The sequence below is a fragment of the Asterias amurensis genome, chromosome 2 (genome assembly GCF_032118995.1).
Source record: "Asterias amurensis chromosome 2, ASM3211899v1".
In the NCBI taxonomy this organism is placed as follows: domain Eukaryota; kingdom Metazoa; phylum Echinodermata; class Asteroidea; order Forcipulatida; family Asteriidae; genus Asterias; species Asterias amurensis.
In genome coordinates, this window is record NC_092649.1 from 23,844,271 (window position 1) to 23,858,997 (window position 14,727).

The 14,727-nt window shown below is 39.1% G+C and overlaps 1 protein-coding gene across 1 annotated transcript in view; it reads left to right on the plus strand.

Annotated features, from left to right (window-relative positions):
• LOC139954273 (protein phosphatase 1H-like) overlaps positions 1-14,727 on the plus strand; it is a 32,684-nt gene that overhangs the window by 4,882 nt on the left and 13,075 nt on the right. Inside the window, exons 5-6 of the mRNA XM_071954003.1 lie at positions 9,287-9,399; positions 10,484-10,687. Of these exons, the coding sequence (XP_071810104.1) occupies positions 9,287-9,399; positions 10,484-10,687 (317 nt within the window). The remainder of the gene's footprint in view (positions 1-9,286; positions 9,400-10,483; positions 10,688-14,727) is intronic.

A 14,727-nucleotide genomic window follows, 5' to 3' on the forward strand; every position in this document is an offset into this window, starting at 1 on the left:
CGAAGTTGCAAGAGAATAATGGAAGAAGAGAAACTCCCTGTCACATGAAGTTGTGCGCTTTTGTATGCTTGATTTCAGAACCTCAAAATGTAATTTTATGTCTGGAAATCAAATTCGTGGAAAATTTCTTTCTCGAAAACTATGTTACTTCAGAGGGAGCCATTTCTCACAAAGTTTTATACTATCAACAGCTCTCAATTGCTTGTTACCAAGTAAGTTTTTATGCAAACAATTATTTGGGGTAATTATTATTGTCCTTTTAACAAACCAAAAGCTTTTTTTAACAGCATTATATTATTGTTTTAAAGGCAGTGGACACTATTGGTAATTGTCAAAGACTAGTCTTCACAGTTAATGTATCTTAACATATGTATAAAATAACAAACCTGTGAAAATTTGAGCTCAATCGGTCATCGAACTTGCGAGATAATAATGAAAGACAAAACACCCCAGTGACACGAAGTTGTGTGCGTTTAGATGGTTGATTTCGAGACCTCAAGTTCTAAATCTGAGGTCTCGAAATCAAATTCGTGGAAAATTACTTCTTTCTCGAAAACTATAGCACTTCAGACGGAGTCCTTTCTCACCATGTTTTATACTATCAACCTCTCCCCATTACTCGTCACCAAGAAAGATTTTATGCTAATAATTATTTTGAGTAATTACCAATAGTGTCCACTGCCTTTAACAGTTTTATTGTTATTTTTGGTTACATTCAGTTTATAAACGTTATTGCACAAACATTAAAATATAACGTGGTGCAAAAGGGAAAGGGAAACCGAAAAAGGGAAAGGGAAACCGCAAACAAGCATACAGGCCCACTGATTTGGGGCCCTTGATCTCACAACAGAGTAAAACCATGGAGGAAGGAATAGAAGGAGCTCGAACGATCCGCAAAACTGCAGAGTAGCAAAAGAATACCCTGACAATGCCCCCGTCTAACCAGTGGAAAAAGATAGGAGACCTCCAGCTGGACGGTCGATTAACGAGCTGGATTAGATTTCTTTGTACAGAACGTGCCTTCGTGTAAAGTTGAATCATTGGAGACAAGAATTGTGAATATACACGTTTTCATTTACCGTTTGTAGTGTTTCACTGAAACATCATGGCATATTTTTTCATTTTTTGTGACATTCCGGTCACTAGCGGTGGTTCAAAATTTGGGTATTAGCACACGAGGGTGGTTGGTATTCAATTGTGTTTTTCGATTTGGTGAGCACAAGTGTACACAATTTTTATCAGGTCTCAAAAAAGTTGTTTTTCTGTATTATACCCATACACCATGGTTGAGTGAAGAACCAAGTGCGCACGCGCAAACTCACATACGCCAGTTCGCCCATTGTCTGTATAAGGTATGTCGTTGATTACGAGGTGTTGTTAAACGACCGCGGAACCGCAGGTTCGACTTTTGAAGTCCCTTCGTTCGAGCTCCTATTCCTTCCTCCATGGTAAAACCAAGAAACATAGACAACAGTCAAAATGCAAAAACAGCTTAAAACAGAACATGGAAGTCTTAAAAGGTATACAGTTAAAAACAGTTATAAAATATTTATTTACATGTATATTTTTGTTATTTAAATTTCACTAAAAAGTATTTTTTGTTTGTTTATTTATCTGAGGGTTGGGTTTGAAAATGTTTGTGTTAGGGTGACCTTACAGAGCTGCTGGTCACCCGTTTCTCCTTGTCACTCACTGGCTTGTGGCTTTTGTTTTTTGTTTGTACAATTTTGAATGATTGTATACACATGGTATATAATATTTGTTTTCTCAGTCAAAGTTCTATTTGGTTGAGTGTACCTTTTTAGTAACATGGTGTTTTTCCCAAGTGAAAGAAAATAACTTGAGGGCTAAAATGCACAAGATCTCAGGGCTTGTAGCTCAAAATATAATACTGGACCACAAAGAGAAAAAAATTCTCCCCGTTCAACCTTTTAAACTGTTATACAACAGTTTAACTGTAAATGTCTGTAAAAGGATGCAGCTTTTGCCAAACAAATTGACTATTTAATTGAACAAAAAACAGACAACCAGGGTTGTCTGGTCTTGAGTTTTCTGGCGCAACTTTAAAATTACTGGAGTATAAGCACGCAGTTCAGTGAACATTTTGTTAATAAATCCGAACGCATTTTTTCTCTGCAATTTTCAAGTAGGACTATGGATACATAATGAGTTTTCCTTCCTCCTTCATCACCAACGACCGTACTATTGGTGTATCTGGTTTCCAAGCTGTCAATAAAAAAAAAGGAAATTCAAACCATTAAAGGGTAGGGGCCTATACCTTCGTTTATACTTGTGACTAAAAAAAATTAAGGCCATAAAACTTGTTTGGTAAAAAGCACTGTGCTGTTGATAATGTGTATCATTTTGAGAAACAATTCCCTTTCAAGAAATGTGACTCTTAAGTGAGGGATTTTAAAACATTTCAATCTGAGAAACATTTCTGCATGAAATATTTGTCAGAAAGTGTTTTCAAAGTATGGATTCTTCCAGCAGACATACAAAACCACTTACCACTCACGGATTTTGGTGAAATCCCAACAAAATTATATTTCCTTTTTGACTCTAGATTTTAGTTAAAACCATCATGCAAGAAACTTTAAAAGCAATAAAGCTTTTATCAGAGAAATATGGAATAATGTGTGTTTTCCTATTGGGATTTTGTAACATAACGATTGCCCTGTTTATTGCGTTGTAGAAAAGATGTGGATATTTGTGGCATCATTTATAGTCCAGTCTTTTTATATAGTTCCTTGAGTAGTGGTCTTTTTGTTTGTTTTTCAACAACTTTTGTTTTTTGTTAACCCTTAAGAGACCATGAGGCTGAAAATGGCCTACCAAAATGCCTAATAGTAGCTACAGAGGCTGAAAGACCTGACCTACATGTACTTCCACTTAATCAAAAAGGGCCAAATAAAGGTCACATCCTGAGTTGACATTTTCCAGTATTTTTCATTTTAACAAAGTATCTACGCTTCCAAAACAAATGTTCAAATGTCTGTTCAAATTTTTGTTCAGACACTTGCACAAGACAGATACATGTAGTGTCAACAAATTTACAATGTTGCTCAAGTCTGGGCATTACAAAAAATGGTGAAGATTTAAAAAAGGACATTTTTTTGTTCTCTTAGATATATTTGACTGATTTCGAATTTGGCAATTTAAAGATGTTTACTTCCTGGACTTTGATAGTATCTCAAACGGAAATCTGGATAGTTATCTGGATAGTTTGTACTGCTGTGACCTTTTATTAAAGCCATTATACACTTTAGGTAAACAGTATTGTTCAAGTCGAAAACTTTGTGTATCACAACATAATATAAAATGACAAACCTGTGAGTCAGGAGAAAATAATGGGAAAACCCACTCTTGTTTCACCGTGTCATGACATGCATTTATAATAAATCTGTATTTCTTGCTATCGAGAATTGATATTGTTTTAATGTTTTCTCAAAAAGTAAAGGAACAATATTTCAGAGAAGTCTGTCACCATTACCTTCTGTAAACCCTGTAAATAATTTGTAAATCTGTGAACTTTTTTTTCTTCTTTTTTCTGTACCGAAAGTGTATAATGGCTTTAATGGTAACCTTTCACCTTGAAACTAATTATATCTTCTGTGACATAAAAGGCAAAGTTTACCTTTGGTTTTTTGAACCCTTTGATTCTTTTCATCCTAAGTATAAAATAAAACAAATGTGAGAATATCAGATTATCACCGAATATACAGAGCGGCATTGTTATGTCCAGGCAGGCAGAATAATCCCTAATAAGCATTAAAAAAAAATAAGAAGCGTTACTGATGCAGTGGAAACATTTCACTCCAAAGTATTGCTGTTATGTGGAAAAAATATTAATCTGTTTTGGTGCTCCAAAGATTTGAATCTAGATAGGCCCTAACGATTTGAATCTAGATTAAAAAAATTTGTGGGCACAAAAACTGTTTACATAACCACTACTTTGAATATAGGATTTGAGGCATTGCATGGTGTGGTATCAATGTATATTTGGTTTGCGGTAACACCATGTGTGTATCTACTTGCCAGGTAGAGTTTGTTCTTAGGGAACTGTCTTGCTTTATTCTACTGCCGTAAGGTAGATAATTGGAGGTTCGGGAGACTTCTCAGTTCTGGACCATCCGCCCTGGTAATAGTTAAAAGCAGGACAGTTCTTTTCAGAACTGAGAAGTCTCCTGAACCTCCGATTATCTACTCCACATCAGTAGAATAAAGCAAGACAGTTCCCTAAGAACAACTCTACCTGGCAAGTAGATACACACATGGTGTTACCGCAAACCAAATATACACTACTTTGAAGTAATAATGTTCTCAAAATGTTTTATACTTTTGAAAGCCGCTGTAGGCTTCTAACCAAAAGTTCTTAATGGCATTAATTTTAAGAGTAACTACTGATACCTTATTTAGTTCAATTTTACAGAAACATGTATGTTACTCAAGGCGGATAGTGAACAATGTTTTTATTATTTTTGAATTGAAAAAAAGGGGAAGTCACATGGAAAAAAATATATACCAAGGAAATAGTTAAAGCATTAGTATATCGCAGTAAAAAAAAAAAAGATAAAGGATGTTGTGTTCATTCAATACAGTGCTCATGCAAGTCAATGGTGCTGTAATTTATTGCGCAGGGACAAATTAAATTGGATAAGAATTTATAATTTGCACACTAAGGAGTGGGGAATAGTCTTTTGTAGCAATACTGAAGATTGCAATCTTGGATTGCTTGAATAGGTGTATTCTTTCTACATGTTGTCGATCTACACACATGCATTGCATGAATGGCTGGAGTATGTTAATTAAAGAACTGGCCCATGACAAGTGAAATAAACACCCGTTCCTGTTGGGTTGTCATAATACCTCAGGGGAATTGAGTCAGTAATTAGCACCGAGGATAAATAATTAGTTCTTTCACATTGAGATGGGGAGAGGTTTTACGTGGAATGCGTCATTTCATGATGTACTTTGTGTCTAATGAAATACTTGTTGTATTTCTGGCAATTTCTATGCAATGGTCTTAAAGTTACATCCTACATGTGCACTGGACCACGCAGGCAGAATCAGCTACCAGTTCATGTAGAAATATTATAAATATTAACACAATACCAAGTATTACATCACACACAAGTCTCAGATTAGCCCTGGCGGCCTTACACTTTCGTTTTGTACTACAGTGACGTCCTGGACATCAGGGTACATTTCTGGGGCGGAAAATTTTCACAGCTTCATAACTCAAATCTTACCTGCAAGAATGCACCAATTTCAACAGATTCACATTCCATGGCAGCATATGTTTTTCTGCGGTGGGTTTTGATCGTCATATATTTTTCACAAATCCGTCATTTTCATGAAATATGCAGCTCCCATCGTTAAGGAATTCCCATTTTTGTTCGTACTCTCACAGTCTGCCGTGTGTACGCAAGACGCACGACGCGCAAATTTTGAATTGTGTTGTTAAACGCTGTGCAGTCAAGATACGGTGACCAAGAATTCATGCGTCTAAGCTTGCATCATGCGTCTTGCACGCGAATGTATACGCGTACGCACGACAACAGACAACACTGTGAGAAAACGATCGAAACGGGAATTTTTTAACGTTGGAAGCTGCATTATTTCACGAAAATGACAGATTTGTGAGGAATATATGAGGACCAAAACCCACCGCAGAAAAATGTATGCCGCCATGGAATGTGAATCTGTTGAAATTAGTGGCTTGTTGCAGGTAAGATTTAAGTTATGAAGCTGTGAAATTTTTCCGCCCCAGAAACGGGCCTCAATAGTTAGGACTCTGTTCCTGTGTGTACAGAGAAAGAGTCCTATATAGGGCTAGTCTCAGATGTACTTTACAACAATAAACAAATTAAATGAGCGTACAGGCATCAAAACAAGCATGTAACTTGTAATTTCTACCTCCATGCTTATACCATCATTTAAAAGCACTGGTCACCTTTGGTAATTTTCAAAGACCAGTCTTCTCACTTGGTGTATCTCAACATTTATGCATAAAATAACAGACCTGTGAAAATTTGGACTCAATTGGTTGGCGAAGTTGCGAGAGAATAATGGAAGAAAAGGTGTGCTTTCAGATGCCTTGAATTTGAGACCTTAGGTGAGGTCTCTTATTCAATTCAAATATTTTGGTGAGAAATAGCTTCTTTCTCGAAAACTACGTTACTTCAGAGGGAGCCGTTTCTCACAATGTTTTATACTATCAACCTCTCCCCATTGCTCAGTACCAAGTAAGTTTTTTATGCTAACACCTATTTTGAGTAATTAGCAATAGTGTCCAGTGCCTTTAAATACAGTTTGAGCTCTTGCAGTTTTGATGTGGTAGTGTGATGCAGTAGTGCGTTCCAAAGAGAATCTGATGAAGATGGGTTTGCTTTAGGGAACAAGAAGTGTAGCAGGTGGAATTACTTAAATGAGGCAATTTGTCATGGACACAAAACAGCTTATAGATTGCAGTGTGTAAATTATGTGGCACATTTAAAGATGTAAAACACAGTGTTCTCAGCCCCTTTTTGTATATTGGTTTTTAAATAGGCCTACATATTAATTTGTAGAACACAAGTTCTGTACACTTGTAATAATAATAATAATAAAAGTAATAATACGAAGCATTTATCATGTTTATATAGCACTCTACGGAGAGCAGAGCGCTTTACTTGAGACAAGGGCAAAAAGAAAAACAAACGAACTAGGATGAGTTGGGAAACAGAAATGTCTTGAGGAGGCTTTTGAAGACAGGCAACAAGATCGACTCTCGTAGACCGGCGGGAAGCTCGTCCCATAGGTGGGGGCAGCCATGGTGAATGAGTTATTCCCAGCTTTCCGTCTAGTTCTAGGAACAGAAAGCCAGGTCTGATTAGCTGATGAGCGGAGTCGTTGCCTGTATGCATCAGCAGTATTAGAGTTGTGGGAATGTTCAAGTTCAACCAGATATGATGGAGATTGGGTGTGAAGGATTTTGTATACATGTGACAATTGAAGGTTAAAGGCAGTGGAGACTATTGGTAATTACCCAAAATTATTATTAGCATAACACCTTTCTTGGTGATGGGGAGAGGTTGATAGTATAAAACATTGTGAGAAACAGCTCCCTCAGAAGTGCCATAGAAGTAATTTTCCACGAATTTGATTTTGAGACCTCAGATTTAGAACTTGAGGTTTTGAAATCAACCGACTAAACGCACACAACTTTGTGTCACAAGGGTGTTTTTTCTTCCATTATTATCTCACAACTTCGATGACCGATTGAGCTCAAATTTTCACAGGTTTGTTATTTTATGCGTATGTTGAGATTCACCAACTGTGAAGGCTAGTGACAGTTACCAATAGTGTCCACTGTCTTTAAACATTGTACTGTAAATCACTAAACTAAAGTTTCTAAACTATTTTGAAATATCATTTTTCACAGCAAGAAAGCAAAGAAAGTGTGGTCAACATTGCCAAGGCTGTGTACAGTAACAATATTTGTTATGATTGTGAATATCTTCACAAGAAATAAATCTTTGGATGCTTTTCACATTCTCAGTACATGTTCATAAGTAAAGGAAGTGTTCTCCCCGGGAGTTTTGAAACCTGATGGCATGACGTGGCCCAAGTGGATTAGAACACTTGACTCAGGTTGTAGTATTTCTGATCAGCAGAGTGTGCGCTTGAGTTGACTGATCCCTGGTCATGGTACTTATGTCCTTAAGCAAAACACTTGACCAGATTGCACGGTCCTTCTGATGGAAGGTAATGATGTAGATATGTGTTGTGTAATGCATGTAAAAGAACCCAGTGCACTTATCGAAAAGAGAAGGAGTTTGCCCCGGTGTTTCTGGTTTGATTGGCTGAAGCCATAACATGATGCTATGTAATAGGTTGTATACTTCAAACACGTAGCTGGGTCATTCCATGTCATCAAAATCAACCAGTGGTCCCCAGGTGACCCTCTTAGATTTTGATGAAACTGCAATAGAATAGTTGGATGTAGACTTGTGGACAAGTTGTTAAATCGGCCCCACGCGGTAAGATAGTTGAGTTGTAGCGGTGCTCTCGCGAGATCACTGCTTTCGCGCGAACTGCTGGCTCCCCGATTTCTACTCCTCATGAGGAGGCAAACTGCTGGCTCCTCGATTTCCACTCCTCATGAGGAAGAGAAATCGGGGAGCCAGCAGTTCGTGCGACAGCAGTAATGTCGCGAGAGCACCACTTAATTCGACTATCTTACTGCGTGGGGCCTATTTAACGACTTGTCCACAAGTCTAGATTGGATGTGGCTCAAATGATCACCCCATTTATGTACAAAAAACTAAGTCATACTCCATGTAGTTTTCGAGATATGACCCACTGAAATTGGTCGAGGTGGCCATTTTGTTCGCGTGCGAGACATGAAAAGTGATTTTTGTGATAATTTCCAACTTTGAACGAAGACAAATTTATTTAATCAGTACTTACAACTCCAGATTACAGTGTCGGTGTCGCATGTAATAGACCGATCCATTACGCCCCGCCTCCTTACCAGTTGACCAATCACAGCCGTGAAACCCGATCACCATTAGTGCAAAGATCACCAAACGGTTCAAATGGTGATCAGATTTCGCGGTTGTGATTGGTCTGGCTTCATGGATGGGTGTATTATGTCCTCTATGCAATACTATCCAGTTTTGCATACGCAATCGCGTCCGCCGGCTGCTGCTGCATAATGCAATTGTGTCTGCCTGGACACATTTGCATATGCAGTTGTGTCTGCCCCCGTGCAAAACCGTCCTTGCAGTAAATTAAACACTCCTTGGTTGACGGAACACGCTCGCCATTTTTTTACAAGCTAAGTGCATGTCATGAATGACATGGGAAATGTTTGGCCGTTGGGTATTCGCTGCAATCATAAAATGTGTGAATATTCATGCTGCATAAATGTAGTTTCATTGCATGCACGCTCGCTTATGCGTGCACATACATACATTATATGTACAATCATGTACATGTCCACCGAACGGTTTTTGCATAGCCCCGGACATGATTGCATATGCAAAAGTGTCCGCAGCGGATTTGTCCGGAGCGGACAGTATTGCATCTTACCAACAGGCACTCTACCAACTGGGCTGGCTAGCCCTAATATTGGCAACACAAGGTGAAACTAAAAGCCCATTGTTTATAGACTACTGCCATTAGGCAAACTGTCAAATCTCATCACAGCGAATGGTGAAATGATTAGAAACAGTTGTATGAAAGTCGTATTCCCAAATGTTTCTTATTACTTTTCCATTCTTCCCAACTCTTTATGCAGGATAACCAAATAAAAGATGAAAAACAGTACTACGCAATATCTGGAGGCTGCACTGCGTTGGTGGCGCTGTTTCTTCTCGGCAAACTGTACATAGCAAATGCTGGGGACAGCAGGTAGTTCACTCGTTTAATAATAATAATAATAATAATAATAATAATAATAATAATAATAATAAAGACTTATGATACGCACATATCCACCCTGCTGGGTGTTCTGTATTAGGGATGTTGCTCAATGTAATTTTGTTCATTTATTTATTCATTTTTTTGACTGAGAAAAAGCAATCACACCATAATTTACAAAAAACCCAGAGGAATAGAAGTACAAAAGCAACCGACAGCCCAAAAGCCAATTAATATGCTTTCTAAATTAGCAATTTCAAGGAAGAACTTTCAAGTTAAGCAAATTTTTGTGCTAAGCAGCTCTATGAAATTGGGCCCTGGTGCTCAGAATTGGCAACCTTCTTAGTGACCTCCTCTAGTTGAGGGCGCCCTATTAAGATGACATGCAGACGGTCTATTCAGGAAGATGGCCATGTTAAGATTTTTCAGACAGTGGCGATCCAGGAATGTCCAGAAGAAAGTTGAGGATATTTCTAGGTTACTAGGGGGTGGGCAGCCTCCTTCGTGTAACTGATAACTTTTTGGTTGTAAATTGAAAGCGTGTGAGGGTGAGGGAATCGTCAAACTTTAAGAATATCGCAATAAGCTTTAAGTACATTTAGGTGATAGGGATTGTGCCTTTAATGAAGCATGGAATCTGGCTCACAGTTATGTGGCTATAGGGTCATGCAGATTTATCCTTACAAAGAATAGAAAGAAAAGCAAGCAGTGGCAGCCATTTTAAACATTTTACAAAACTGCTTTGTCATTCTTTCTACCAAATTTGTTTCAAAAGGATAAATCTGCAATTGCCCTTACTCCAAATATCACTCCCATGACAAACTCTGACACTCTTGACTGTGTGCCAAATTCAATGTTTTTTTTTTATCAACGGCACAATTCCCCCAAATTATTTGCCCCATTATTTTATATGTCGATTATAGACATTAATTTAATCACCTCTTTACACCTCCCCCCCCAATTTAATAAGGACAAAGCTCAAGTGCATACATCAGACTATACACTATTAACAATAAGAAGAACAATTAGCTCTGATTTTGAACACATTTGTTTGTCTGTTAATTTGTTTGTACAGAGCGATTATCTGTAAAGGGTCAGAGGTCATCCCCATGTCAACGGACTTCAACCCGGTAACGGAGAGACAGAGAGTGCAATACTTAGCCACAATCAAACCGGAGTTGGTGAACACTGAGTTCACCCCACTGGAATTCCAAAAGCGGGTCCACCGGAGGGATCTTGGGAAGAGGGTGATGTGTAGAGATGCCTCAATGACTGGATGGTAAGCCGTTCTTATTCCAGTGTGGTAAATGAAGTACAGCATTCAACCAAAAGTGCCAATAATGTTCAGGTTTTTTACTTCTCTGTATAACAACAAATAATATACATTTTTCTTACCAAACAAAACACTGGTGATTTGTGTTGCCTTGGGACATCCCAAAGCCAATAGTATTTTTTGAGGAGTGACAATACCCTCCCGTGCTAACATGTGTATCACAAGTCGTACGTGTAGGATAGATTACACTGTTTGAGCAAAAAAAATAAATTCTACATTAACGTCCGTCGATATCGGTTTTTTCCCATAACCGATATATCCAAAATTTAATATCGAGTATACTCGATATATCGAGTATTTCCCGCGCGCAAGATGAAGCCTAAAAACAGCACTTGGTTTACCCATGGTTTACCCATGGAGGTGGAAATATATACCGAAGACTGACAGTTAAATAGGGTTACATTTAAACCTGTTTCCGTCTGATCCCCCGAACTTGTTTGTAGTTCAAACAATATCAAATTGAGTAGTCCCGCCCCAATTATTTTTGGTTTTACAACAAAGTAGGATCGCCGCTACCGCTGGCTTGGCCAATGGTGAACGCTCACCGCAATTCTCGACTCGTGATTGGCCGTGACTGCACAGAGCCTTTGTGAGTTGCGTGATTCGCCGACATTAAGGCGTCAGTTGCCGATGCATTGACGTAGAAGTGTCAATCAAGTTGTCCGACGGGCGCGGGCGGGCGGCTTTGAGGTGAGATATGTGGTATGGTGTGGAAATAAATCTAAATTATTTGAATATTCATTGAATGTAGTTAGAAACACAATCACACACATTTATTTCAAAAATCAGTTGTTTAATTTTAATCGAAGTGTTAACCAAAATACAGAACAATTATACGGCAATAAATAAAGGAAAGTCGCACTAATAAAACAGCCTTAAAGACCTAAGTACGTTTTTTGTTAAAATAACGACAAAGACGTGGTTGCAACTGTCAACTTTAAATGTCTTCAGCTACAAACATTCCGAACTCCGAAATGCCAAAGATATCCTTCAAATCAATTACAGAAAAACATGTTTTGATTGCTGACTTATCCGTCTATATAATCTACGACTACATTTGAAGATATCGTCCCATTACTGTCGCTGAAGTCAGTGAAGTGTTGATATATATTAATTGTATATATTAACGCTTCAGCGAACGGTAATGAGTGCGCGAATTCGACAACATCAGAACGTCAGAGTCATATGCTATGTCCAGTTTACAGGTTTTCAGACAAAAACACCAGCATGCTAGCCTTGTCTGGATTCAGGTTAGCTCTGTTGGGGGTTATGACGGAGCCTGCCTTACTGAATAGGCGTTCTGAAGGTGACGAAGTGGCCTGAATACAAAGTATTTCCTAGCGAAGGAGGCCATCAGTGGATACGTGGTCGCATGTGAGTACCACCATCGCAGGGGGTCACTATCGCAGTCAATGACTGGTGTTGACGCGTACAACACGAATTCCTCTTCCAGCAGAACTTTCTTAGACTTTCGTTGTCCAGTGGTTTCAGCTATGTCCTCGCCAGTGCTCAGCCAAGTACCAAGTGTCCTTTTCTTCTTCGCTGGTGGTGGCTGCGTCGAAACCTCGGGCGCAGCGTCTGCTTCTATGGCTTGATCAGCATGGTTGCTCTCCGTCTCTTCTGGACATTTCTAAAATTTTCGGCTTAAATTACGCCAAAAATCGTCCGCTCACGACTGATGTCGTTAAGTGTATTCAATAGATTTGCAGAACAAATTTGACAAACTTGTAGTTTTGCGCTTTTGAAGTTTGTCACCTGACTCTAACATTACCTGACTCAGCTCTGAAAAGTTGCGCAGCAATCTGCACTTTGTGCAATTCTGAAGAATTTACTCAAACACGCACCTTCGTGTGTATCACACGTCCGCGCGCTCTGTGCGTGTTCTTTTACAGTTGCATTGCATTGTGGGTATTAAATGTCGCAAATCTACTAGATCTAGTGTTAAAATGGCTGCTGCGGTTGCGCATGACGTCAGTCGTGAATAAAACAATCATGAACCAAAAATAAGTATAAGTAAATTTGTGTATGTTGTTCTGGTCGTGGTCTACTCTTTTTTATGTCATTTTTTTGTTTACAAATGTGAAGTTGGTAAAGTGTAACATTTTCGTCCATGTCGGCGGCAGTGTTACAACTATGTTCTCATGTCATTAATGCATAAAATAAATACAAAACCCATTAGCCCTAAAATCTGATGTGCACACAAACATTCGAAAAATTTAACTTTAGTACTTACAGAAATCAGATTCTTCGGGTCCTTGCTGTTTTTAACTTGCTGCGCGCGAAGGTCCCTCTTTTTTTTCCAACTGCTGTTGAACTTAGCCACGATGCCGTGGGCCACCCCTATAGCCCTGCTGATTCTTCGGTGGATGTCGGGGTGCCGGGTTTGCACGTATGAGTTGGTAATGCCGAGATTTAGGTTATGTCCAAAACAAGGCAGATGTTCACATTCAAGTCGCCAACTGCCTTGATGACATTGGAGCCATTGTCAGTGGTGATGCAAACTTGCTTGGATGGGTTTAGATGCCACTGGTCGAGCATGTCAGACATTGCGTCACTGAGCGTATCCCCCGTGTGATCATCAGAGACGAACCGGGTCCCCAGATTGATGTGATGCAAGTTCCACGATTTGTCAATAAAGTGTACTGTGTACCCCATATATGGCGTCATCCCGTGTGAAGACCACATGTCGGAAGTAGCGGCAAAATAGTCAATTTTCTCAAGCTCCTGCAAAACGGTATCTCTTGTTGCATCATAGAGTTTCGGGATGTATGTTCTGGACATTGCCGTTGTGCTTGGAGGCGTATAGCGTCTGTCGAAGGTGTTAAGTAGGTGAAGAAATCCCGTATTTTCCACAGTTGACATGGGCATGGCATCTTTCCCAATGCAGTAAGTGACGGCGTCTGTCAAATGTTTCCAAGTTTTGTCATTTTTCTGGTACATCTGGTTTTTGGTGAAGGCATTTATGATGGTGTTACGTCTTGGCTTGCTTTCGACGGATGAAGTTGAAGCCCCTCCATCATCGTTGCTGGTGTCCATGTTTCCCCTAGCCCGTGATGGTACCGAAGTCGTCATCCCGGTATGTTCACGTGGGTGATGTTGCTTCAAGTGAGATCGTAAGTTGGTGGTGCTACTGTCTTTTGCTCTGACTGTTTTCCGGCATAATTTGCACTTGAAGTTGTGTGGGTTACCTTCAACCCTTCCGAAGTATTCCCAAACGGGGCTGTGTTTCCCCATGATTATGAGTTTAGACGACTTGAAAACAACTATTTGTTATGTCAAGAAAATTCTAGTAGGCCTATCGAGAAGAGAATGAAAAACAGGTACTGAGACGAACGCGCACTTTTGCAAAATGAAATATTCCCCCATCGGCAACAAGAAACAAGAAACAAAAAACACCGGAAGATACCAGGGATAGAACTTCCAACGAGAAGATACCAGAATGAACAACCACTTCTCAACATTTATTTTCAACCAATAAGATCTATAGAAGTTGCATCTTAAACAGCCGATAGGCTGGGGCAGCGGCGGCGGCTTCTTTTGAGGTTTTACTGTGCGCTCGCCGCGGGGTCGTGAACTTTTGCGGCGGGCGGCTTATGGCGAAACACAGAGAACAATAAAAAGCAGACACACTTGGTTGTAAAACGTATTTTATTTAATAGGGCAACTCAAAATGATGAAACTACATAATGACAACGGCTTTTATAATACTCAAACACAGATTTCTTTTAAATAATCGGACACTGTTTTGGTATAATCGATATCATTCAGGAACATCGAATTTTTCAAAACATCGAAATTTTTCGATATATCGAAAATTTCGATATTTCGATATGATTAAAAAAGTGACATCGGCGATTTCGATGTCAAAACAATATCGAGTTTTTGAGTATTTTCGATATATCGACGGACGTTATTCTACATGTATGATAATGGCGCTTTTTAAAGACATAAATAAGATCAGACATACATGTACGACCTTGGCAGTG